The sequence below is a fragment of the Artemia franciscana genome, chromosome 11 (assembly GCF_032884065.1).
Source record: "Artemia franciscana chromosome 11, ASM3288406v1, whole genome shotgun sequence".
NCBI classification, from domain to species: Eukaryota; Metazoa; Arthropoda; class Branchiopoda; order Anostraca; family Artemiidae; genus Artemia; species Artemia franciscana.
In genome coordinates this window covers 45,946,503-45,974,472 of record NC_088873.1, presented here as the reverse complement: position 1 = coordinate 45,974,472, position 27,970 = coordinate 45,946,503, and the positions used below count along the sequence as shown (strand labels likewise).

At 36.6% G+C, this 27,970-nt stretch overlaps 1 protein-coding gene across 3 annotated transcripts in view; it reads right to left on the bottom strand.

Annotated features, from left to right (window-relative positions):
• LOC136033289 (transcription factor 24-like) overlaps positions 1-27,651 on the bottom strand; it is a 43,957-nt gene extending 16,306 nt beyond the window's left edge. The window contains exons 1-4 of one of the 3 annotated variants that reach the window (XM_065714052.1): positions 27,534-27,651; positions 12,194-12,385; positions 8,020-8,093; positions 622-816 (exon numbers count right to left, since the gene is read on the bottom strand). In XM_065714052.1, the coding sequence (XP_065570124.1) occupies positions 622-816; positions 8,020-8,093; positions 12,194-12,385; positions 27,534-27,615 (543 nt within the window). In that variant the 5' untranslated portion in view covers positions 27,616-27,651. Of the gene's footprint in view, positions 1-621; positions 817-8,019; positions 8,094-12,193; positions 12,386-25,771; positions 25,903-27,533 lie in introns of those variants that run through there. The other 2 variants (XM_065714053.1, XM_065714054.1) reach the window with 2 other exon arrangements.
• Positions 27,652-27,970: the final 319 nt, after the last annotated feature.

The window sequence follows — 27,970 nt, the reverse complement described above, 5'->3', positions numbered from 1 at the left end:
CCTTTTGCATCAAAACCTGTGACCACCATTTCACGGCAAAAACCTGTAAACCTTTGACATTTCGCAGGAAACCAGTGACGGTGACAACACTGGCCTGAATAGACCCATATTTTTTCAAGCAGAGATTTTACCCGCTCAAAACATCGTACCCCCTCGAAATTTTGCAATCTGATCTTGTCACCAAATCGACGATTTTAAATAATAGTGTGTCTACGCAATCAACCCGGAGTTAAAAATATTGAAACCATAATTGTAATTTGAAAGGTTTAACCTCATGTCTTAGCTTACACTCACATGTTCTAAGAAAAAATGCTGATAGTAGTTTTGCAAGGGGTTTGTCAAAATCTTGAAATTACAACCCCGACTCAAAAATGTTAAATTGTAGCATAGCAGCAACATTTTGCAGAATTTTTCCTTAATACTATTTCTATCTTTGTGCCAATATGTAATTTTACCCAAGAATAAGAAGTTCTGAAAAAGAAAAATAGCAAGAAACGTAAATAAAAGAGTGGAAAAGTAAGGAATAGCAGGAAAGTAGTGAGACAGATAGAATAAAAGATGATAGAGAGAGAGAGAGAGAGGAGGGGGGAAGTCCTTGAAGTCGTAAAAATTTAAGCGTACCGTAAATACAGTTGAAAAATCTATGGGGCTAGCAGAGCTATATGTTAAACCGTCAGAGTATGAGCCAAAAAAAGGTTGTGCTTTATGCCTTCTTGCAATTTTCTTTGCTTCGATAGCTGCTACTCCCGCAGGGCCGGAACAACAAGTACAAAAGGACGCTATTCCTGCGTAAAGCCTGGCTCTCATAGGCCATTTCTGAAAAATAAACAACAATGATTATTAATAAAAGATCATGCCGAAACAAAATGAAACAGTTATTCCTATCCAAGCGTAAATTGCATTTTTTTTTTACTTAAAGAGGAAGTTGTGCTGGCTTCGTTAAGGGCATTAGTAAATTCTAACAATAGTAGATGGTAGTAAATAAGTATCACTAGATGATGATGGAATTAGTAAAGTATCAAGTCTGATCAGGCAGAAATTGGAGCCTACTGAGCATATTTTTCTTTTCTTTTTAGTTGTTCGTTTTCTTGTTTTGCTGTCTTTTGTTGGAACTAAGGCCCATATGGGTTTGGTATTTAATAGATTATTTCATATTTATTATCGTTTTATTGGATAATTCACCATAAAACATATGAACTCCGAGACATATTCAGGATGACAAACAGAGTTTACCATTTTCACAGTCACTATAAAATGCAACACATCACTCTTGCTATTTTGAACTACTCTTTTCACGATTAAATAAAAAAACAAACAAATTTTCTTATATGAAAATAAGGAGCGACATTAAAACTTAAAACGAACAGAAATTACTCCGTATATGAAAGGGGATTTTCCTCCTCAACGCCCCGCTCTTTACGCTAAAGTTTGACTCTTTCTCTTAACTCTACTTCTAAAAACAGTAAAACACTTTAGCGTAAAGAGCGGGGCGTAGAGGAGGAAAAGTCCCTTTCGTATACGGAGTAATTTCTGTTCGTTTTAAATTTTAATGTCGCTCCTTACTTTCATTTAAAAAAACTTGTTTTTTATTTAATTTCTGGACGTTTTTTATTTAATGCATGTTTTGATCTTGGCTCTCGGCACATAAATAATTAAAACGAAATTTGCACATTAATTTTTTTTGGCTAAATGGCTTTCTCATAGTTTTAATCGGAAGATTTTGAGAAAAAAAAGGAGCGAGGGAGGAAGCCTAGTTGCCCTCCAATTTTTTGATTACTTAAAAAGGCAACTAGAACTTTTAATTTTTTACGAACATTTTCATTAGTAAAAAATATACGTAATTTACGAATTAACTTACGTAACAAACTTCTATATTCGTATGTTTTTATTGCGTATATGAGGGGGTTCACCCCTCGTCGATACCTCGCTCTTTACACTAAAGCATAATTCTGTCCCAATTCTTTGAGAATGACCCTTGAATCTCAAAGGCCGTAGAATAAATAGTTGAAATTACTAAACATACTTTAGCGTAAAGAGCGAGGTATTACGACGAGGTAAACCCGTCATACGTGTAATAATTTCTGCTTGTTTTAAGTTTTAATGCTGCTCCTCACTTTCAGTAGAAAAAAAAAACTTTCATATTTATTTTTTCATTGTTTTTTTTTTTTTTTTTTAATAATGCTAAAAAATCCTGCGCCCCCTTCATTGACAGTCTCTTTCCAACTGAGAAGTTTTTCCATGGAAAGATCCTCCCACACCCCCCCACCTCAAATCCCCCTCCCAAACTAAAAAAATCCCCCTGAAAACGTCCATACACTTCCCAGTAACCATTACTATATGTAAACACAGGGCAAAGTTTGTTACTTGCAACCCCTCCCACGGGGACTTCGGGGGAATAAGTCGTCCCCAAAGACATGGTTTTTAGGTTTTTCGACTATGGTAAATAGAATGGCTATCTCAGAATTTTGATCTGGTGACTTTGGGAAAAAATGAGCGTGGGAGGGGGCCTAGGTGCCCTCCAATTTTTTTGTCACTTAAAAAGGGCACTAGAACTTTTAATTTCCGTTAGAATGAGCCCCCTAGCGACATTCTAGGACCAATGGGTCGATACGATCACCCCTGGAAAAAAAAACAAACATACAAAAAAACAACGCGCATCCGTGATTTGTCTTCTGGCGAAAATGCGAAATTCCACATTTTTGTAGATAGGAGCTTGAAACTTCTACAATAAGGTTCTTTTATACACTGCATCTGATGGTGTGATTTCTGTTAAGATTGTATGACTTTTAGGGGGTGTTTTCCCCTATTTTCTAAAATGAGGCAAATTTTCGCAGGCTCGTAACTTTTGATAGGTTAGACTAATCTTGATGAAATTTATATATTTAAAATAAGCATTAAAATGCGATTTTTTTTATGTAGCTATTGGTATAAAAATTCCATTTTTTAGAGTTTCGATTACTATTGAGCCGGGTCGCTCCTTACTACAGTTCGTTACCACGAACTGTTTGAAATGGGGAAAGAACCCGTATTTCAGAGCCTAAACCATTATTCTCAAAGTCATTGATTCTTGGTTCAGTTTGTCTTGGTAAACAAACATTTTTGTACATTTACTGTAAGTTCCGTTTTTTTTTCAATGCTTAAATTTTATAGATATACTTATGGGAGCTGTAGGTTTAGCCATTTGTAATTAAAAAAAGCTCTGGACCCGAAAATAATATCATTTGCAAGAAGAAAATGGTATACATAGAAAAAAGTGCTTGAAATTGAATCAGAAAAATTTTTCCAGGGAAACTATTCACGTCAGTATGGGTAAATTAATCCATGATGTTACCAGGAAATTACATAGCAAGGATGGATTATAAAAAAAAATCACTGTTGCTTTACCTGTTTTGCTTACATTTTAAAAAGGCTTATGCAGCCAAAGGATTTACTATTTGGAGTAGTCTCCCATTGAAGATTAAAAAAAACCTTTTTTTTAACTGTATGTAAGGAGCAACATTAAAACTTAAAACGGACAGAAATTATACCGTATAAGAAGGGGTTGTCTCACCTCCCTCCTTGGAAAAAGTCAAACTTTAGCGTAAAGAGATACTGTGGAGTGGGCTATCCAATTTAGTTTTTCATTACTAAGCATAAAATATATATTGGCTATGGCTAATTCCCTGTTAAAAATAAATTCCTAATTAATAGAACCACGAAACATTAATTTTTGAATCAATGGAGCGATGGCACTCTTTATCTCGACCCAACTGAAAGTAGAATTTAAAGACTCTTCCAAATCGAAACACCACTGAAGAATCATATTTTCTGCAACGTGAATTTTATGTATTTCGGTTTTTTAATGCAGGGGGGATCTTGGTCACTCCCTGTTCCTTACAATCATACATGGTGTCTGTTCTATTAAGATTTGAGCCTGTGATAGAAAACGACAAACAAAAATAGAATAACTTGAAAAATAATATAAATAGCGGTTATAGCTTTAATCCTGAATAAATCCTTAGGTTCTAAAAAAAAAAATTGTCTGACAACATAATTTTTTTTATAGTTTTGTTCATTAAAAACGAGCAATATTTCTAATTTCTTTCGAACGGCAAGATGGATCAAAAATATAAGAGAAAGGAAACAAAATATTAATTCAGCAACTAAAATTAAGTTTCAATTAATTCAAAAGATAGAAAAATTTAAAAGGTAGAATTTTAGAAAAATTTAAATCTTTTATATTTTCAATCTTCTTTTAATCTTCATCGTCTTTTCTTCATCTTCTTCTTCTTTTTAATCTTCATATTTTAATCTTTTAAAAATCTTTTATTGATATATAGTCATCAACAAAATTTAAGTTTGTGGTATTCTATTATTGTGTTGCGGAGCAACACTACTGCTTTCGTAGTTTTTTTTTGTTTTGTTTTTTTTTTTCACCGTGATCAGCGACCTGTAGCTCCGAAGTGGTAAGAGTTAAAAATTTGAGATTTTTCAGAGGGAAGGGAAACGTGAAACAGAGTAAAAAAGTTCTAGAGAAGTTCCTAAAATTTCTAACAGTTTTCCATAAAAAAAATCAAAACGGTTTTTTTCTTAGAAACTGTGCGTTCGATGTTTGGCGTCAAGTTAAGACGACCCTAGCTTCGGAAATAAACTTGTTAGAAATACAGTTATGCTGAACTCATGTAGAACTTTCAATTGTCTCTTCGAGAACCGGAGCACAAAATTCCGTAGCTCTTACAGATTTCCCGGAAATAATTCCGGAAAAGTCCATCTCGTTCCGATTTTTTTTGGAATTTTCTCAAGTTTTCGATTTTGATGTTTCTTATATTTTTATCGAGTAGTGCTATGAAAAGTATGCAAGAAGAAGTGAAGTGTTCTATATACCAAGTTGCTTCGTTCTCTAAGAAATAATTTCCGAAGTTTCGACGTTCTAGAGGTAACTTCTGTTCTGGACCAGCTAGAATTTTTTTTCCAACGCGGTTCGACAGGTCTCGATCTCCTAACAACTGGAGCTTACAATAGTTTCTCCGAAATAAAATTTCTTCTTTGGGTTTTTCTATTTGGAAGTTTTGTCATGCCCTCGGGGCAATTTAAATTTTTTGGTGAATTTGGTTTGTTTTATATTTTCCTAGTTTAGACCATCAAAAGTTAAGCAGAAAACTATAAGACGTTATTTCCGTATCTCTTTCAGATTTCCCGGAAATAGCAACTGTGTCCCGTAGGGCACAGTTGCACGTGTTGCTCCGCAACTGTGCCCTAAGGAACAGGGCACAGTTGCTGCAACACTTCCCGTTGCACAGGCAACGGAGGTCTAGTTTTTTTTAAACTGCTTTTGAAAATTTTGTGAGAAGGACTTGAACCTCGATCAGCTTTTAATATACCTACCTTCAAAGAAACTTAGAGATAAATAGAATTGCTCTATTAGCCCTCAACAAAACTTTTTTCTGTATATCTTCTGTATTTATTTATGTGTTTCTTTTAATTTCTTTTGTATCTTATTACTGTCTTTCAGCGTAACTTTCTGTTTCTCAAAAAGTATCTCTGAATCTTTTTTTGGGGAATGGCGTTTCCCCTTCAAAATCTTCCATGTAAAATCCCTCCAATCTCCCCACTTAAAATTATCCCCCCAGGAAATTCCTGCCCCGCAGAAAACCTCCCTTCGTCAAAATTCACCCCCTGGAGAATTTCCCCACGCGGAAAATTGAGTAGCCACATAGAACGTTCAAAAAAAGTACCTCGAAATTTCGATCAGATGTCGTAAGGAGCAGCAAAAGGACCGGACACCAAAGAAAATTCTAGAACAGGGACTGCTTGGTCTCCAATCACTGTCGATTAAAAAGTGACTAGAAATCTCAACTTCCGATCGAATGAGCATCCTCCAAAACTTCTACGACAACGAGGGGGAGGCTTGGGACGAGGAGGAAGCAGCCTCCTCTTATACAGAATAAAAGCTTAAGGTGCTTAGTGGCAATCTGATGGGGCAGTTGCTTGATCACGCCCAACTCCCTAATCCAAATGCTGAATAGGTTACTGTTGCTCATCAAGAAATTACAAGACAAGTACAAGAACCTTCTGACGCTTCTTTCCAAATTGTTTCAACTATTGTAGGAGGCTTGACTGACCTTGATGTCACCAGGCTTCCCATGACTAGGTCCCTTAATTGAAAAGTTAGGACAGTTAGGCAGTCCATTAGCACTGTAATTGGCCTCCCAGGTCTTAGGGCCGGCATTGAAATCTCGAACAATCTCGTAAAAACTAGACAAAGGTGAGAATTTTCTGCTTTTTGATAGTGGTTTAGAAGATTCTCAACGGTTGCTGATTTCTTGAACCCGGAAAACTTGAATATCCTCGGCAGGTGTGATAATTGGTTTGTAGATGGGACCTTTAAGATTATTAAATAAAAAAAACAAGCTTTTTCAACTGAAAGTAAGGAGCGACATTAAAACGTAAAACGAACAGAAATTACTTCGTATATGAAAGGGGCTGCTTCCTCATCAACGCCCCGCTCTTTACGCTAAAGTTTGACTCTTTCTCTCAACTCTTCTTTTTAAAACAGTAAAAAACTTTAGCGTAAAGAGCGGGGCGTTGATGAGGAAGCAGCCTCAGGAAGCATTTCCGTTAGAATGAGCCCTCTCGCAACATTCTATGACAACTGGGTCGATACGATCACCCCTGGAAAAAACAAACAAAAAAAAACAAAAAAACAAACAAACAAACAAATAAACACGCATCAGTGATCTGCCTTCTACAAAATTCCACTTTTTTGTAGATAGGAGCTTGAAACTTCTACAGTAGAGTTCTCTGATACGCTGAATCTGATGGTGTAATTTTCCTTAATGGATGAGGTCAGAGTCATGTAACCTGACCTTTCCCCCAGCCAGTGATGGTAGACTTTGAAACTGCATCAACTAACACCTTAAAGTTGATGTTTCCAACAGCAGAAATAAAGTTATTTTTTGGCACCCGTGTTAGAGTATATGTATGAAAAAGATGAGGCAATTGGGCTTCAGGAGCGGTACAAAGTGACCCTGTATTTTCCTTTGCACGGTCGAATGATAGTATCCTCGCATTTGTCCCTATTAGCAACATTTTGTCAGTTTTGAAGATCTACAGGAAGTGCTCGGTAGCAATTTTTCCGACCTAACAGACTACTTTGAGGACACCCCATTCTCGATAATCTGTTTTTTTTTTCGTTTTTTTACCCTTGTTGACTTAAACTATTGCTTACTTATTTGGAATAAGCTCTGAAGAAGCGAGTCGGTTGCCTTCACAAAATGTTTGTCTGGTTTGTTCCAGTATTTTATGGGCCTTATAAAAACCCTATTCTTGATTTCTTTTCTTTATTTATTTTGTTCTTTGTTCACTTAAACTGTTACTTGCTTATTTGGAATAAGGAGTTCTGTCCATTTTTGCTCACAAAATGTGACATATTTTGTTAAAAATTTCTCCTGTAGTGCTGAAGAAGAGAGTCAATTGTCCTCACGAAATACCCGTCTGGTTTGCTCCAGTATTTTAGTTGGCCTTATAAAACCCCATTCTCGATTTCTTATTATTGTTTTTTTTAATTCTTTCTTTACCTAAAATACTGTTTGCTTATTTGGAATAAAGAACTATGTCCTTTTTTGCATTTTTGCTAAGAAAATGGGATGAACTGTTTGATTACAGTAATCTTGTTTTTGTGTTGGTTACTGAAAAAGGCTTGTTAAATTTCATTTAAAAATTAGACATATGGTCATTTTGTTACCTCTTACGACATCTGATCGACATTTCAAGGTAATCATTTTGTCCTTTCTCGTGGCTGCTCAATTTTTGAGGTGGGGAAATTTTCCAAAGGGCGAGGGGAATCATTCAGAGGAAATTTTCCGGGATGGGGATTTTTCCGCGAGGGAGGGATTTCCAGGAGAAATTTTCCAAGAGCGGAACTTTTAATGGGCCAATTTTTCGAGGGGGATTCTAAGGTGGGAAACACCCAGCACTGCTTCCATCGAGCGAAAAGGTTTGCTGCTCATCTATGTCGTTCTTCCAGTAATAATTTCTTACCTTTATTGGATGTATGCATCCAAAACTATTCATCCAGTCACTTGTTGCGCAAGGTTCTTCTCCCAATTTGTTATCTAAAATTCAATTTAGAATTACTATCAGAATTTCCATTGGATCAAGACTTACTAGGTGAATATTGCCATCAATTAGTGAAATCACTAACTGCGATCTTACCACAAAATTTACCTTTAACTTAATGGAAGGAAGATGAAATTGCAATTCAAACGCTGAAACAATGAAGTCAATTGAGATCGGAGGTGATATTCCCCCCTCAAATATTATTTCGTTCCCTTCCCTTAGATTTTGAAGGGTAGGACCTACATGTTTTTGGGTGTTATCCTTGGAAAATCACTTTCTTCTGGTATTTTCCCCTTAAAAATTGTAAAACAACAAATTTGGGTCCTAGATTGAAAAAAAAAACTATATTTTGCAATTTCATTTATCCCTCTGCATTTCCAAGAATTGATGCCACTATGGCTGGGGGATAGAAAAAGTTTAAAAGGAAAATAAATATTTGCAGGAGTGGGTACAAAGAATTGAACTACTTTGTAAGCCCATTCATCGGGTGAGAGGATATAACTCCATCAATACTGAAGGCTTTAATGTATCTGTGCACCTTAACTGATTTCAGAACATTTTATGGCAAAATGACTATAGGACCAAGCTGGTCACAGAGACATGCGACCTTTCCCGCTAGATGGCGACACAATTACTGTACAGCGAACCATCAGCCACGCCAAAAACAGATCAATAATGAGCAACCTAAGCATTATCCGAAATAGTGGCAGCGTCAATTCTGTTTTCCTGCAAGTTTCTCCAAAGATCGTACGGGCTAATTTGACACTCGACGGAACACTTGTCGATGTTTCTGAGTGAATGGAATTCGAAGCATTCTTAAATAGCTTCTTCATGTTGCGATAAAATTTAAAGATTCCTCCTGTTTGCTGGATATCACCGTCTAGCTAGGGTTTATACCATCCAGTTCACCTTTTTCACGTCAGAATTTTCCACCTATGTTTTCGAGTGCCAACTCCAATTTTAAATCTAGATAGATCGTAAATTTTTGCATAATTAAGGCAGGAGTGCCACTGGATGAAAAAAATAAATAAATCACTAGATTCCGGAAAATAATCACTAAATTTCCCAAAAAAAGAATCACAAGATTCTTGCAATCACAAAGTTAACAACAAAATCACCAAACATTATATTTAGCTGATGCAACAGATAACGTGCCTTTGCATTATAAATTGCCAGTTTTAGTAGATTTTTAGGCTCAACATTGTTTTGTCAATATGATTAATTTGTTTCTTATTATCTTCAGCACTGAGCATCACTTGGAAGGAGGCGCAATTATCCTCCTAGATTTCAAAAAATATCTTTATTTTAGTTTTTTATCTTTTTCTTAGCGAAAATCTCCGCCCCCAACACACACATTTGAAAAATACCCTTTTTGTACTCTTATAAGAATATATATATAAATGGGGCAAAAATTAATATTAAGATAAGATAATTAAAAGGATAATTTAAAATTAAGATAATTAAAAGGGCAGTGGGGCAAAAAATTGCCCCACTGCCTAGATATCACTGAATTGCCACCCTTTGCTTATCTCCCCAATATATGAATGTTGGCTTTGCTAGAGACGGTTTTAGGGAAATATATATTTAAAAATTTTTTAGTCGTCCATATAAAACCTAATTTTTCTTACACATTTAGAAACCAATTTCTGTTTACTCTAGTTGAGCAAGTATAGCTACTGGAACACCAGCGAGGATTTAAAAAAAATATCAACGAAATTGATGAAAAAAATAAATTAAATATATCTTTACCTTTTTGTCTAAGTTTAATCACAAAATTGATAAGATAATTAAAAAACAAAATATTAAAGCTGCTTTCAAACGCAAAAATAACTATAAGATATTTTGTAAATTCTGTCAAAGATGTAATTCCAAAAAATAACCCATAAAAAGTGGTGTAAATAGTACACCTTGTTCTTGTGGAAAATATTGTGCTAGGAGAATAAAACACAATTTAGAAAACAAGTGTCCAACAGCACGAAATTGCAATTTATCGTTTCTCAAAGTCAAGTTAAACAAAAATAATAAAAAAAGAATCAGAAACTTCTAGTTAGGCAGTTGGGAAACCTCTGTTAGATCTTCCGTGCCAAACTGTTATGTTTAATGAAGCAAAATAAATTAATAATTGTGATACACCATTATTGTGATATACAAATTTTGTGAAATTCTAGAAATTAAATGAAAAAAATTAGGTATTACGTAGTTAGTAATATAGAAACAAATGTGAATATTGATTAAATTCAATTTATAAAAATTTAGTAAGAAAACCGACTAAAACCATACTTAGATGGTAAAAAAGATCAAGAAGGTTTTATGTTCATCCTCTTATAAGTTTGACTTTATAATGTAAGATAAAATAAACTTTGGAAAAGTCAATAAGCTTGTTTTTCAACGAAGAAAATTCATTTAATTTATCAGACACAATAAGTGCTTAATCTGTAGTTTATCTTAGTTAATTTAATATCAGCCATATGCCAAATTTTTATATATACATATTCTTTCATTTTGCTATCCTGACGTCAGGGGTTCGAGTCCCGGTGCCGCTGGTTGTTTGGTTTGTGACGGGAGTCAATGGTGTGACTATAAGCTCAGCCAGAGTCGTCCCAGCTTTAATTGGGTACCCAGAGAAAATATGGGGGGAAGACACGGAAAGCGTTGGGTGATTTGCCCCCGGCCGCGTATTGCACTCTCGGCCGAAGCCATTGAATAAGGAGATCGGTACCTGTGCAGGGCAGAAAATTGGTCAGCATGCAATTTTTTTTTGCAAAGCGTTTTAGATTTATATTAGATAAAACGTAATTTAAATTAGTTCATGCAAACGTTTTAGATTTAAATTTAGTTATCACAATTATTCTTGTTTAGAGATTTAAAAAAAAGGTAAAGAATACGGCATAAGATTTTAAAGTCCCTACCGGCGGTGCTGATCTCTGTTTCTTGGCCCTTCAGCCAGGAAGTGCAATGAGGGGATGGTGGCCAGCCATCCTGTTTACCTTCCCCAGATTTCTCCAGATACCCATTTAGAGCTGGGTCGACTCTGGCTGAGCTTACATGGTCACGCCACTGACCCCCGTCCCAAACTAAATAATTGGATACACAAGGATTCGAACCTTCGCCCTCTCAGTCAAAGGATCCTGAATCTAGCGCACCAATCCACTCAGCCAGGACGGCATTTTAAAAATTTGGTTAGTATTAAAACGAGCTACACCTTACGTACAGTTTGCTACTAAAAGTTCTTTGATATACTTACTTGACTTCAGGCTTCACGAAAAAAGAAAAGAAAAAACGCTTCCCTTAGAGCATCCAAAAACCAAATGATAACTACTGTAAAAGTGCTTCAGAGAAACCGTAACCCGTTGTATATCAACACGCAATTGCTTGGATCTCAGTGATCACATCATAAATATTAAACAGAAACGAAAATTCCTGTACTATCCATTAAGATTTTTGGGACACATCATTCGCACGCCTTTCTTTATGACTCCACCTTCTTTAATATTTATGCTGTGGTGACAGATGAAGCAATTGCTGTAACGCAAATGGAAACCTGCGTCGCCATTTTCGTGCGCTGTGTCCTTTTCCTGAACCAACTTTTTGCTACTGTTTAATATTTATGCTGTGTTAGTGATTGACTGTGTTAATTAATTATGGAAAGTAGAAGAAGAGACGCTTATGGGTGGTCTATTGAAACAGGGGAGGGAAAAGAGTATGCTGGACACTAAAAAAGGAAGAAAAAATTGTGACAAGCTTAAGTTGACTCTTCAAAAAAATAGTTTAAAATTAGTTACACTAGACAGTGACAGTTCTGGCCTCTCAAGATTTTGACCCAGGTCAAAATCTTGATTAAATCTCTGTCTTCCATAACTTTTCAGACCACGCTTCAACAAAATTACTATTCATTAAACAATTTTCATTTATTAACAAATTTTCCATTTATTTATATCTGATTTGTCTGACTTGTTTATTAGTTTGATCTGAAATTTTGTACCATTAGAATTCCCAAGCCCAGTGCAAATGCCCCCTCTGCCCCCTCACTCTAAAACAGCCCCCGACACTAGACAAACTATGCATGCATTAGGTGAGGGTAGCCTTTATAACTTACCTTCTGAAAGTTGAAGAAGTCTTGTCAAATGGCCAATGTAAGTAGAAGCTAGGATAAGAACATCCAGTTTGGAGAGTTTTGTATCTGGAGGGACTTCCGGTAGTGAACACTGGAGAGAGATAAACGCATCTCGAAGACTTTGGACGCGTGTTCTCTCACGTTCTGCATTCCTTGGAGGATATCTACCGTAACCTAAAAAAGAGATTTGTATCTATTACCCTCATCATAGTTGAACCGTCAGTAGATACTTTATTAGAACCTAGAAAAAGAACCCTAGAAATGTAGCTAGAAATTGTCATAAAAATAGAGCAAGTAATTGAATTTAGTGCACAGTTTTGTTTTTTATTATCACTGATACTCTTTGTTTGGCATAGTTGCCAGTGCTTGCCACTTGAGTTTGTGATCTATAAGAAAGCACAATTTACATATGAAAACGAATTCCACTTATTAGAAGCGAAACAGTAGCATCCCAGTTTCAGTTTGAGCAAGCCATATAGGGGGTAAACTATTACATGTACTAGCCCCCCAAGACGTTATTACGCGCGCCCGGGTCTGACGCAATAGCGCGCATGTATGGTACACCTGTCTGTTACGTAATTGGAGTTGAGGGTGACGCAATCTTGCGTGACTTGCTAAACTTAAGGGGGCCCATGGGGAATCCCTGTTTGTTGCTGAGGGAGGTACAAACGTGGATGTTACATAATAATGGAACACACGTGGGATATGACGCAATCTTGTGAGACTTTACTAGATTTATTAGGAGTGATGTAATTTTATGTGGATTATTAGATTTACTGGGAATGACGCAATCTCACGTGACATGCTAAGTGATCCATGGGGAAATCCCCACTTGTAAGTAAGGAGGGTCCACACGTGGGTGTTACATAGTGGTGGCACACACGTGAAATGTCAGGTAATGTTAGCGTACACGTAGGGTGCCACGTAATTACAGTGAACACGGGGGATGTGACGCAATATTACACATGGGTGTTTTGTAATGGCGTGCGCACACGTGAGATGTCACGAAACGGCAGTGCACACGTAGGATGTTATATAATACTTTAAGACACTTCGTTTCCTTTTTTTCAAGGTGTTTTTTCTTTCAGAGTGTTTTTCTCAGGGAATCTTCATATTCCAATGATTTTGTCCCCGTTAGGATTCAAAAGACCATTTCCATCCAATGAAATTGCAACATATTTCTAATACTCAGTTTCAGGAAATAGATTCCACGAAATAAACTACTGCACCCAAGGAGAAACTCCTGTTCCAACTACTGGCTCGATTAAATGATTTCCAACAATTTTTGCTCCAGAGCGCATAAATATTCGAATGCCACTGGTTTTTAGTCCATTAGATACACCTGCCTTTTACACGGTTATTAGTGTTCTAACGGGACCTAGACAGGTTGAGATAGCTATTGAATCAATGAAATGTCAAATGCCATTGGCGTTAGATATTACATTACGTAAATGATTACATAACAAAGTTTTATCCTATATTCACCAGAAAAGCACTTATGACTCAACAAACTAAAAAAGAAAAACGTGAAAAACCTGACATAAAATAGGATATATGCAAAAAGAACCATGAACTAAAGAAAGGTGGAAGTCTTAGCAAGCAATTCCAGAGGGGTGGGCTGCAATTAGAGGTAAATTTAAGCCCTATTAATAGCTATTTCTTAGAGCTTTTAGTAAAAATACCGCGTTTCTTTGAACCAAGACTAAGTATATTCAAGCCAACATGACTATTTGTGGCTAGATGGCTAGTCAACCTTAGAAAGCAATTCCAAATGTGGGTGGGTGCTACTAGAGATAAATTTAAGCAATATTAAGAGATATTTCTGAGAGGTCCTAATGAAAATCCCTCATATAATTTGACTGAGGGTTAGATTTCAGTCCTCCCACCGCTGAAAAATTCGTTTAACACTTCCACCTTAACTTAAAGCTGTAGAACAAGTTATTCCAAGCAATTCACGCCACCATGGCAATATGCGGCTGCCCCGTGACAACCCTATGATACGCATTATCATTATTGCGACATTTTTTGACATTACTAATAATTTTACCAAAATTTTCCGCAATTCTACCCAAAGCCACTGATATTAGTCTCTTAAATGAAGAAAAAACAAATTATCACCAGAAATTATTGACCTCATTCGTAATTCTACTAAAACTCTACCGTAATTCTATCCAAAGCCAATGAAACTAGTCTCTTAAATGAAGACAAAAACAAATCATCACCAGAAATTATTGACATTACTCGCATTATACCAACATTCTACCGTAATTCTACCCAAAGCCCATGATACTACTCTCTTAAATGAAGAAACAAACAAACTATCACTAGAAGTTCTTGGCATTAGTCGCAATTCTACCTAAATTCTACCGTATTTCTAACCAAAGCCAATGATACTAGTCTCTTAAATAAAGGCACAAGCAGATAATCATCAGATGTCTATTGAAATTAGTCGTAATTTCACTAAACCTCTACCCTAATTCTACCCAAGGCCAATAATACTAGTCTCTTAAATGAAGACATAAACAAATTATCACCAGAAATAATTGAGATTACTCGCATTTCTACCAAAGTTCTACAAAAATTCTACCGTAATTTTATCCAAAACCAATAATACTAGTCTTTTACATGAAGACAAAAACAAATTATCACCAGGAATTATTGACATTACTCGCAATTTTGCAAAAATTCTGCCATAATTCTATCCAAAGCCAATGGTACTGGTTTCTTAAATGAAGACATGAACAAATTTTCACAAAAAAGTATTAGAATTATTCGTAGTTCTCCCATAATTCTACCAAAAGTCTACAGTAATTCTGACCAAAACCATTGATACTAGTCTCTTAAATGAAAACATAAACACATTTTAACCAGAAATTATTGACATTAATCTAAATTCTACCAAAATTTATCGTAATTCCAACAAAGCCGATGATAATAGTCTCTTCAATGACGAGTTAAACAAATCATCATCAGAAATTATTGAAATTACTCGTAATTCTGCCAAAATTCTATCGCAATTTTAATTAAAGCCAATGATACTAGTTTCTAAAATGAAAACATGAAGAAATTACCACAGAAAATCATCAATACTGCTCGTAATTATACCAAAATTCTACCCTAATTCTAACCAAAGCCACTGAAACTAGTCTCTTCAATGAAGATAAAAACAAATCTTCACCAGAAATTATTGAAATTGCTCATAATGCTACCAAATTCTATCAAACAAAAACACAGTCATCAGAGTATAAAAAAAAACAGAAACACAAAACACAAAGACAGAGACATGCATGCAGATGCTCAGTCCCAAAGGCACGGTGATAGAGAGAAAAAAACCAAAACCAAAACACAGTCAGACATACAAACATACTAACACACAGAGTCAGGCACACAAAAACACAAAGACAGACAGAGTAACACGCAAACAGACACGGTGAGAGAGAGATAAAACACACACACAAAACACAAATTCAGACACATAAACATACAAGGTCAGACACACAAAAACCCTACAACAGACACAGAAACATGCAAGCAGATGCTCAGTCACACAGGCACGGTGTCTGTGTGTGAGAGAGAGAGAGAGAGAGAGAGAGAGAGAGAGAGAGAGAGAGGGGAGAGAGAGAGAGAGAGGGACAAAAACACACTCGAAAACACAGTCAGGCGCACAAACGTACATACACACAAACACACAGAATCAGTCACACAAGAAAAACAAAGACAGAAAGATAAAAACTTAAACAGACACTCAGTCATACAAGATCGGTGGGAAGAGATCTAAAAACACAAACAAAAATACAAAATCAGACACGAAAACCCATAGAGTCAGACACAAAAAAACAAAGATAGACAAAGAGACATGAAAATAGACGCTCAGTTACACAGGCAGAGTAAGAGAGAGAATGAAAAACACACAAAAAACACAAAGTCAGACATACAAACACGCAAGCACACAGAGTCAGACACACAAAAAAATAAAAGAGACACAGAAACACCCAGTCAAACAAGCAAGGTGAGAGAAAAACAGAAAAAAAACACAAAAACGCAAAGTCAGACATACAAATACAGAGTCAAACAGACAAAAACATAAGGAAAGACACTGAGACATTCAAATAGACGCCTAGTCACACAAGCATGTTGAGAGAGAAACTAAGAACACACACACACAAAAAACACAAAATCAGACAAACAAAATACATAAACACAGAGAGTCAGACACAGAAAAACAGAAAGACAGACATAGTGACATGCAAACAGACACTCAGTTACGCAAGCATGGGAAAGAGATACAAAAACACTTTTTCAGACACACAAACACACAGTCAGACACACAAAATACAAGGACAGGCACAGAGATATGCAAACAGACGCTCAGTCACACAGGCACGCTGGAAGAGAGACAGAAAATACACACAAAAATTACAAAGTCAGACGCTCAGTCCCACAGGAATGGTGGGAGCGAGACAAAATACATGCACAAAAAACACAAAGTCATACACAATGACATGCAAACAGTCACTCAGTTACGCAGGCATGGGGAAAGAGAGAAAAAACACAAATAAAAACACAAAGTCAAACACACAGACGCACGGTCAGACACACACAAAGACAAGGACAGACACAGAGACATGCAAATAGACGCTCAGTCACACAGATGGGAGAGATAGGAGAAAGCTAAAAAATAACACACAGAAATTACAAAGTCAGACACACAAACACAGAGTCAGACACACAAACACACAAAGGCAGATACATACATATGCGAACAGACGCTCAGTCACAGAAGCACGGTGGGAAAGAGAACATGTACAAAACAAGGATTCAGACACACAAACACACAGAGTCAGACACAAAAAAAAGACAAAGATAGACATGCAAACACAATTACGCAGAGTCAGATACAAAAAAGCACGAAGACAGTCACAAAGACATGCAAACAGACGCTTAGTCACACAAGCGCCGTGGGAGAGAGACAGAAAACACACACAAAAGCAAAAAGCCAGAGACACAAATACACAAAGGCAAACACAGCGACATGCAAAGAGAACCTCAGTCACGCAGGTACGATGGGAGGGAGAGAGACAAAACACACACAAAAACACAAAGTCAGACATACAAACACAGTCAGACACACAAGAACACGAAGACAGACACAGAGACATACAAACATACACTTAGTCACAAACGTAGGGTGGGAGAGAGACAGAATACATAAACAAAAAGCACAAAGTTAGACACACAAACCCACAGAGACAGACATACAGACACAATGGGAGAGAGACAGAAAACACACAAAAGCACAAATACACAAACATAAACACACAAAGTCAAACACACAAAAACACAATGACAGACACCTAGGTTAAGTTAGGTTAGATGGTGTGTCATCTAACCTAAGTAAAATTAACCTACCCTGTGAAGGTTAGGTTAGGTTAACCTAACATACTAGATTGAAAGAAAAACCGTGAGTGCATTTCTTTGTGTTTTTGTGTGTCTGACTTTGTCTCACTGTTTTTTTGTCTCTCTGGCACCGTGCCTGTGTCTGTTCTGTGTCTGATTTTGTGTTTTTGTGTGTGTGTTTTGTCTCTCTCCCACCATGCCTGTGTGACTGAGCGTCTGTTTGCATGTCTCTGCGTCTGTATTTGTGTTTTTGTGTGTCTAACTCTGTGCGTATGTGTGATACAATCTTGGTAGAATTGTGAGTAATGTCAATAATTTCTGGTGATAATTTGTTTATATCTTCATTTAAAAGACTAGGATTAGTGGCTTTGGTTAGAATTAGGGTAGAATTTTTGGTAGAATTACGAGTAATGTTAATGATTTTGGGTGATAATTTTCTTATGTCTTCATTTAAGAGACTAGTATCATTGGCTTTGAGTAGATTTAGGGTAGAACTTTGGTAGAATTGCGAGTAATGTCAATAGTTTCTGTTGATGATTTGTTTATGTTTTCATTTAAGAGGCTATTATTATTGGCTTTTGTTGGAATTACGGTAGAAATTTGATAGAATTGCGAGTATTGTCAATATTTGCTGATTATAATTTGTTTATGTCTTAATTTAAAAGGCTAGTAGTATTAGCATTGCGTGGAATTACGTTAAAAATTTGGTAGAATTTTGGTACAATTACGAGAAATGTGAGTAATTTTTTGTAATAATTTGTTTAAATTTTCATTTAATAGACTAATATCATTAGCTTTGATTAGAATTACGGTAGAGTCGTGTAGAATTGCAAATAATGTCAATAATTTCTGGTGATAATTTGTTTATGTCTTCATTTAAGACACTATCATCATTGGCTTTGGTTGAAATTACTGTAGAAGTTCGGTAGAATCGCGAGAAATCTTAATAATTTCCGGGGATAATTTTTTTATGTCTTCACTTAAGAGATTAGTATCATTGGCTTTGGGTAGAATTACGGTAGAACGTTTGTAGAATTTCGGTAGAATTACGATTAGCTTGTATAATTTCTGGTGATAATTTACTTGTGTCTTCATTTAAGAGACTAGTATCATTGATTTTGATTAAAATTACTGTAGAATTTTGGTAGAATTACAAATAACGTCAATAATTTCTAGTGAAAGTTTGTTTATGTATTCGTTTAACCGACTAATATCATTAGCCTTGGCTAGAGTCGCGGTAGAATTTTGGTACGATTGCGAGTAGTGTCAATAATTCCTCGGAACATTTTGTTTATTTCTTCAATTAAAAGGGTAGTATCATTGATTTTGGGTAGAATTAAGGTAGAATTTTGGTAGAATTGCAAGTAATTTCAATAATTTCTGGTGATAAGTTGCTTTTGAGTTCATTTAAGAGAATAATATCATTTGCTTCGGTTAGAATTACGGTAGAATTTTGGTAGAATTGCGAGTAATGTCAACAATTTCTAGTGATAGTTTGTTTATGTATTCATTTAAGAGACTAATATCATTTGCTTTGGGTAAAATTACGGTAAAATTTTGGTAGAATTGCAAAAAATTACAAGAATTTCTGGTGATAATTTGTTGATATCTTCATTTAAGAGACTAGTATCAGGCTTCGGTTAGGATTTTGGTAGAATTATGAATAGTGTCAAGAAATGTTTCAAAATGTCTTAGGAATGATAATGCGCGTCATAGGGTTGTCACGGGGAAGCCGCATTTTAACACGGTGGTGTGAATTGCTCAGATCAACATGCTCTACAGCTTAAAGTTAAGTCAAAAAAAGAAAAAGTTAATTTTTCGGCAGTTGGGAGGGGACTAAAATCTAACACTTGGTTAAAAGAAATGAGGGATTTTCATTAGGACCTCTCAGAAATATCTCTTAACATTGCTTAAATTTATCTCTAATAGCAACTCCACCCCCCCTCTGGAATTGCTTGCTAGGTTGAGATAGTCAATTGGAACCCAATTTGCCAAAAACTTAAACAAATATAATTTAAAATTAAAACATGGTGTCTTGTTCCCTTGCTATCCAGACAAAGAAAAAGTGTTTTTTCCTTTTTAAAGAGGATTTGTCAAAAAGCGCGGAAAATTAATGTTTTAAATAGGGTTGGGCAGAAATGTAAGTTCCCTAGTAGACCAACCTCAAGTAACTTTTTTTTGTAGAAAACTGATCTCTACAGTAAATTTTTTTATTGAGGATGCTGTTCCGAGAGAAGAGGTGATGAGAGGGGGGGGGCAAAGCTGAATATAATCTGTGTAACAAGGTTTTGATAACATTTTCATTTTCAGCAATCCAGTCATAAATTTTTCAATTATAGAGACTCAATCGCCCAATGTAGAAAAATTTTAAGTGTACATATGTATGGCTCCCAAGAAAGATGTTCTGTTCGTGATTGGGGACTTCAACGCCATTGTCGGACACTCAAATGACGGACTTGAAGACGTCATGGGCAAGTTCAGGCATGGGCGGCAGAACCACAGGGGTGAAATACTCATCGAATTTTGTCGGGATAACGAACTTTTCATAACGAACACCATGTTCCGTCACAAGAGAACAAAGCAAAGTTACTTGGAGATCCCCTGACGGCCGCACTGCAAACACGATTGATTTCATACTTGTCGGCAAGCGATGGAAATCGTCAGTACTGAATACAGTCTCCATAGCCGGTGGCGACTTCGACTCGGACCATGTTCTAGTCACGTCTGAGCTCCGTTTGCGCATTTGGAAGCCCCTACAGCCTAAGAAAAGCTTACCAAGATATGTCGAAATGCTGAAAAACATAGAAACATGGAACAAGTATAGAACAGCACTCTCAAACAAGTTCTCAGGAATCCAACTCATGGAAGCTCCAACAGCAGAAGAAATTGACCGATTGGTCGGCGAAAGCAATTCCATCATCAAAAACTGCTAGTGAAATTCTGGGAATTCAGAGCCATTTGGATAAACCGTGGATCACCCCCAAAATTATTGATCTATGTGTGCAGAAGCGCGCCCATGCTAACAAGCTAGATCGACAAAGCAAGGACGAGTACAAGAGGCTGAAGCGCCTAGTAGAAAAGAAAATCCGACAAGCTCTACGACGCTACGTCAATGAAAAATGTCGTGAGTGTGAAGAAGCCTTTCAAAAAGGTAATAGCCACTTCATGCACAAGAAAGTCCGTGAACTGTCAAAAAGAAGTCCTCGGCCGCTCCTACACTGGTAGATAAACACGGGCTCCCAATCACGGACTCCAAGGGAAGACGAGAACGATGGAAGGATCACTCTAGCGAAAAACTGAACCCCACAATAACACCCCACCTGGAAATCTTACTATCTTTTCCACTACCGCAGTACCTAGTCGACCCGAGCCTTCCTCCACTAAGAGATGAAGTACTCTCAGCAATAAAATCTCTGAAAATTAATAAAGCCCCAGGCCCGGATGGTATTTAGTCAGAACTATTAAAAGCAGGCCCAGAAGAGCTGGTCGATGTCTATCACAAAGTCATAACAAGTGTCTGGGAAATGGGCCACTTCCCCAGATCTTGGGCAAATGCCACCATCGTCTCCCTTTTTAAAAAGGGGAAAAGGGCGACTGTAACAGCTACAGATCGATAAGTTTAACTAGCCAACCGGCGAAGATTCTTACAAAAATACCCCTTGACCGTCTGAAATCTCTGACAAACCATATCTTAGAGGAATACCAAGCAGGCTTTCGAAAAGACCGCTCTACCATAGACCAGATTTTCTCCACTCGGCAAATGATGGAGAAGTATATCTAGTTTGCGAAAGAGCTGCTACTGCTCTTCATTGATTTCAAGCAGGCTTTTGACTTGATATGGGGATATGGATTATGGCACATCCTGCTACACTGTGGAGTCCATGAAAACATGGTAATTCTGATAAGAGACATGTATTCACATTTTGTCAGCCAAGTCCAAACGCCCGAGGGATTGACAGAGGGGTTTCTGACATCGGCGGGTGTTCTTCAAGGTTGTCTCTTGTCACCCCACCTCTTTAACCTATTCCTCAACGCAGCGCTATCATTTGCCGAGACTGTTGACGGTGCAGAAATTGGAGGGAAGCTTATCGATAAATTGGCATACGCAGATGACATCGAGAAATTCAATAGTCAAGAGCATCTACTCTAAGCTGACACTGACGAACTAGTGTCGGCAACCGAGGCCTTTGGGATGGTCGTTAACACAGCCAAAAACAAGGTTATGCGGGTGTCTGGAGACCCTGCTTCAAGAAGCGTGCAGCTAACAATAAAAGGAGAGCCAGTAGAAAATGTTGACTCCTTCGTCTACCTAGGGAGCCTCCTAGTTTCTGATAACGACTGCTCGAAATCGATTAAACGAAGACTTGGCCTGGCAGGCGCCAGCTTCAAGAGCCTCTTGCCAATCTGGAAAAACAAGACTTTGTCAACTTCTCTGAAGGTGCGACTCTTCAACTCCCTCATAATCCCAATTGCTTTATACTCAAGCGAAACTTGGTCAATAAAGGCTGATGATGAGCGAAGAATCTCAGCATTTGAAACTAAATGCCTTAGACGCATTGCAGGGATTATCCACATTGACCAAGTCTCAAACGGGGACCTCCGAAAACTACTCCGTTGTCCCCGCACCATCATGGACCGAGTCAGAAGCCAGCAACTCCGCTGGCTTGACCATATCCAGTGAATGTCGGCCAACCAGCTTCCAAAAATCACATTCGAAGGACGGGTTCACGGCACGCGTCCTAGAGGCCGACCTCGTAAGAGATGGACCGACAACTTCCCGGCCCATAACCTCCCCCAGCTACTTCGTCTAGCATCAGATAGATCAAACTACCGTCGCCACATTCATCATTTGCTCAGAAGAGAAGAAGCCCCAATACAGCCACAAAGGCCGGACGGGACTTAATTCAAGTAAGTCATATGTATGCGAGGTTTAAACTGGAATGGAAAACTTGTATAAATGAGAATTCTAATTGCTCAATAGCACAATGAATGTGTTTGAGTATGATATACGACGATGTAGTACATACATGTTATATTATGGATAAAGAAGTGTTTTTTTATGAAATGAAAGAATGTTTTATTATAATATAAAGAAAGCAGCCCCTTGCTGTCGTAAACAATAAGAAATAAAAGATATTTTTTTGACCGATTGAGACTTCAGTAAAGTAAATGAAACCTTAGAAAGGATAGGGCAAATGTGTAGAGGGAGAAATGAAAATAGTAGATTATATTGGTTATCAAACGCAGAGGTAATGTATTTGGTAGAGGTAGGAAGGTTTTTTTTTTAAAGAGATTTCATATGAATAGCTAAAGGTTATAAGAGTTTGAACAATGAAAATAAATTTAGAAAAACTAAATGAGAAATATATGAAGGTAACACATATATTTCTTAGAAAATGAAAAGGAAGAGGAAATAAAGAAAGGAGTTACATCGAGGATATTTTAATTTGGACCAAATACCACAGGATAAAAGAAAGAAAAGAAGAGGATATCTCGGTTTGGACTAAACACTACAGGATAAAAGAAAGAAAAGAAGAATAATTTAAAAATATGTATTAGAAAAGAATTTTGTATATTTCTGAATATTCTAGACACTATTTATTTTAAAAAGAGGATTTTTCAAAAAGACGGGAAAAATAAATGCTTTAAATAGGATTGGGCAGAAATGTAAATTCACTAGTAGGTAAATTCACCGGACTAAAGTAACTTAACGTTGTGAAATTTTTCCCTAAAGTAAAACAATTATTAGGAATGATTTTCCTGGATAACAGGTAAGAGGGGGGTGGGAGGGTAAAACTGAACGTATTCAGTTTTGATAACATTCTCGTTTTCAGCAATCCAGTCCTAGGTTTTTCAATTATAGGACCTCCATCGCTAGCTAAACCAGCCTGATTACATTTCCAACAGGCACCAAAGGTTTTGGAAAATAGCACGTGGCGGCCCTAAGACAAAAAGAGCCAAGAAGGTACCACACCTTCCTGGAGTTTGATTAGCATTGGGCTGCTCTGCGCTACGATGAAAGCCTTTTCTATAGTTGGAAAAAAAAATCATTACTTACCTTACAAGAAAAAAAGGAAAAAAAAAGTTAGTTAAGTCCTTATAAACACATTTCTCCAATTTTAGGCAAAGACTTATAAAGAAGAGATTGAGAGTAGGGGTCACATCCAATTGATTTGACTTATGCAATCCATCCTATTTTTTGTCTATACACTTGCAAGGGATTACAGGACGAAATACCATCTTTGAACTAGGGGGGGGGGGGTTGAAAAATATGCTAATAAGGACATCATTAGGAAGTTTTAACAAATTCTAGTTAATAATATTCTCTATAGACCCTTTGTTTTTGTGCTTGGCTCTATATTCCCTATCCTTTAAAGAAGATTAAATAAAAAAAAACCAAGTTTTTTTAAAATGAAAGTAAGGAGCAACACTAAAACTTAAAACGAACAGAAATTATTCCGTATATGAAAGGGGCTTTTCCTCCTCAACGCCTCGCTCTTTACGCTAAAGTTTGACTATTTCTCTTAACTCTACTTTTTAAAACAGTAAGAAACTTTGGCGTAAAGAGCGGGGAGTTGAGGAGGAAAAGCCCCTTTTTTTATTTAATTTCTGGACGTTTTTGAATCAATGCATGTTTTGATCTTGACTCTCCACACATAAATAATTAAAACGAAATTTGCATATTAGTTAATTGCAATTTTGAAAATTTTAGGAAGATTTTGAGAAAAAAGGAGCGAGGGAGGAGGCTTAGTTGCCCTCCAATTTTTTTATTACTTAAAAAAGCAACTAGAACTTTTAATTTTTTACAAACGTTTTCATTGGTAAAAAATATACTTAACTTACGAATTAACTTACGTAACGAACTTCTATATTCGTATGTTTTTATTGCGTATATGAGGGGTTCAACCCTCGTCGATACCTCGCTCTTTACAATAAAGCTTAAATTTTGTCCAAATTCCTTAAGAATGACATCTGAATCACAAAGGCCGTAGAATAAATAGTTGAAATTACTAAAAATATTTTAGCGTAAAAAATCCTCCTCTAACGAGGAGGTAAACCCCTGATATGCGTAATAATTTTGTTCGTTTTAAGTTTTAATGCTGCTCCTTACTTTTAGAAGAAAAAACTTTCCATATTTATTTTTTCAATGTTTTTTTCAAATAATGCTAGAAAATCCTGCGCCCCCTTCATTGAGATTCTCTTCCTCCATGAGCTTTTTCTCCATGTAGATATCCTCCCACGTAACCCCCCTCCCCTCAAATCTCCCCCCTAAACCAAAAAAATCCCCCTGAGAACGCCTGTACACTTCCCAGTAACCATTACTTTATGTAAACACAGGTCAAAGTTTGTAACTTGCAGCCCCTCCCACGGGGACTATAGGGGAGTAAGTCGTCCCTGAACACACAGTTATTAGGTTTTTCGACTATGATGAATAAAATGGCTATCTCAGAATTTTGATCCGGTGACTTTTGGGAAAAAATCAGCGTGTGAGGGGGCCTAGGTGCCCTCCAATTTTTTTGGTCACTTTAAAATGGCACTAGAACTTTTAATTTCCGTTAGATTGAGCCCTCTCGCGACATTCTAGGACCACTCAGTCGATACGATCACCCCTGGGAAAAAAATAAACAAAAAAACAAACTAAAAAAACAAATAAACACGCATTCGTGATCTATCTTCTGGTAAAAAAATGCGAAATTCCACATTTTGGTAGATAGGAGCTTGAAACTTCTACAACAAGGTTCTCTGATATGCTGAATTTGATGGTGTGATTTTCGTTAAGATTGTATGACTTTTAGGGGATGTTTCCCCCTATTTTCTAAAATGAGGCAAATTTTCTCAGGCTCGTAACTTTTGATTTGTATAACCGATCTTGATGAATTTTATATATTTAAAATCAGCATTAAAATGCGATTCTTTTGATGTAACTACTGGTATCAAAATTCCATTTTTTAGAGTTTTAGTTACTATTGAGCCGGGTCGCTCCTTACTACAGTTCCTAACCACGAACTATTTCAAAAATCTAGGTTGCCTATTTATTAGATTCGAGTTTGACTGTAATACTAAAAGGTTATGTAGCATTTGACCTATAGCCTCTTATATAGGCTGTTGTCAAGTATCGTCCATAGCTATCCTTAAATTTTACTTCAGAAACTAAAAAGTTACCTTTCTTACTTATAGCCATGGTGCTATTAGACACTTCAAATTCCTCTTTGACTTTCCGAATTGGGGCCATGTCAACAGCTCTCTCAATTCTAAACTACAGTGTATAATGCAAATGATAGATTAGTTTTCACGTTTATCACAGAGAAACACCCCCAATTTCAGGAACTGTATCAGATTTCCAGCCATTAAGTATAGGAGTAATTTAAATTAGGAGAGAATAGACATTTCTTTGATCCGATTAAGAGGCCTTGCAAATGCAATATTTTTGTTACACCTTTTCGTAACTGGGTATGTATTTTGCGCACCAAAGTTCTCTAGAAACAATTGCAAGATTGTTTTTTTTTTAACATTCGTGGATTGTAGTAGGAGTTTCTGCTTGTTCTAAAGAAAGATTTTTAGCCTTAATGGTAAATGTACTCGTCTGAAATGACTTCGATTCAATTCTGATTATATTATAAACTAGGAAAAATCCTACTACACGGGTCGAGAATCTTTCTGATTCTCTGAAGTGGAGCCTTATATACCCAGGCTCAGAGCCGGATCTAGAAGCAGGAGGCAAAGGGTCCCTAGTGGCACGCCAAGGGGGGGGGCAGCAAGCTAAAGGGGCGACAACAATATCCAGATTGTAATACCTGAGTGCTTTGTTAAGAATAATTACATGTTTTTGTACCATCTGGCCATTCCCTCCTGTTTTGCTTTAAGGGTTTATTTTTGTATTGGAATGTCAAGGCAATGTAACGGTTGGCGATGAGACTTCAACGGTTTTTTTGCTGGCAAACGAGTTAGGTAGCCTAAGTAGGTTTTTTAGTTTATATTTTTAAGAGTTTTTCAGGGGGCACCAGCTCAAAAAATGAAGGCAGGAGACAACTTTTTTTTTGTTTGATGACACGAAACAAAAAAAATTTGAAAGCTAGCGGCGGGGTGTTTTTCCCCAAGGAAAACACCAAAAAAAGGTATCGTTCATAATGCATCTCCCAAATGAGTTACCCCTGTGAATTACCGCAAGTTCCCCATTAATCCATCTAACTTTTAGGGTTCCGACAAACCATCCCTCCACGGAATAGATTCCACTCTGCTTAATATTTGATCATTTGAAACAACAGTCAGGACAAAAATATAAAAAGTAAGATAATAATTAAGATGACTAATATATCTTATTTATTAAACTCTTTTGATATTAGACGTTAAAACTATAGAAGAAGAATTATTAAAATGCATCTGATTGTTGTAATCAACGGCTCAACACTTCTAAAATAGTGGGCCTATTTCCTAGTCAAAATCATTCGTCTGAAAAAATAAACTCCTTCCTGAAAGCAAGCTAAAAATGCACTGTTTCGATTTAAAAACTGAGTTTTTCTCGGAATAGATTTCAACATTTTAAATATTCTCGCCTACAAGTCACGCTGTGTGATAGAGGAGGAATGCCCAAATAATGAGTCGCATTGTAATCGTTCCTTTTTGTCTTTTAATTCTGATTTTGTTGTTTTTTATCTTTCAAAACGTTTCCGAAATCCATTTTATTAAATAGCTAAATGATTTTTTTTTAGCTTAAAGTAAGGACCAGAATTAAAGCTTAGAACAAACAGATAATATTCGGTATATGAGCAGGGTCGTCCCCTCCTCAATCCCTCGATCGTTAAGCTAAAGTTAATTTAGTTCTTTAAAATCGCTCCTTATTCCAAATAAACCGGCCTTGTTTTTCAGCAGTTCTTTTTTGAAGAATTGGGACACAAAATATAAAAAAAGAAGTATATACATTTACCTAAGAAAGCAGAACAAGAAACTGCAAAAAATGAGATGTAACAGATGTCCTTGAAGCCAATCAAAATGCAAGAAAAGAACATCTAATTGAATTGTTTGATTTGGAATTCCTGAAATTGAAAATTAGTTGTTTAAAACAGTTTCTCTAAACAAGTTTTTGAACCTGTGCTATTAAAAGGATTATTTAACTGATCAAACCTGTTTGATGCATTGCGTATAAGGAGTCAGGAGTTGATTAAATTGTAACCTCTCTTTTCTCAGTTCCGTTTGATACAATTTTGAATCAACTGACAATCCCTCATCCTCCTCGAGCAGATTTATAATCAAGATTTATTCATGGCTAATGTTACGCAAAAGTCGTTCGAGGAATTCAAAAATGCTTTGACATGTCTTTCTTTGACTGACTGTCCAGCACAGCCACAGCTTAGATACCAATAC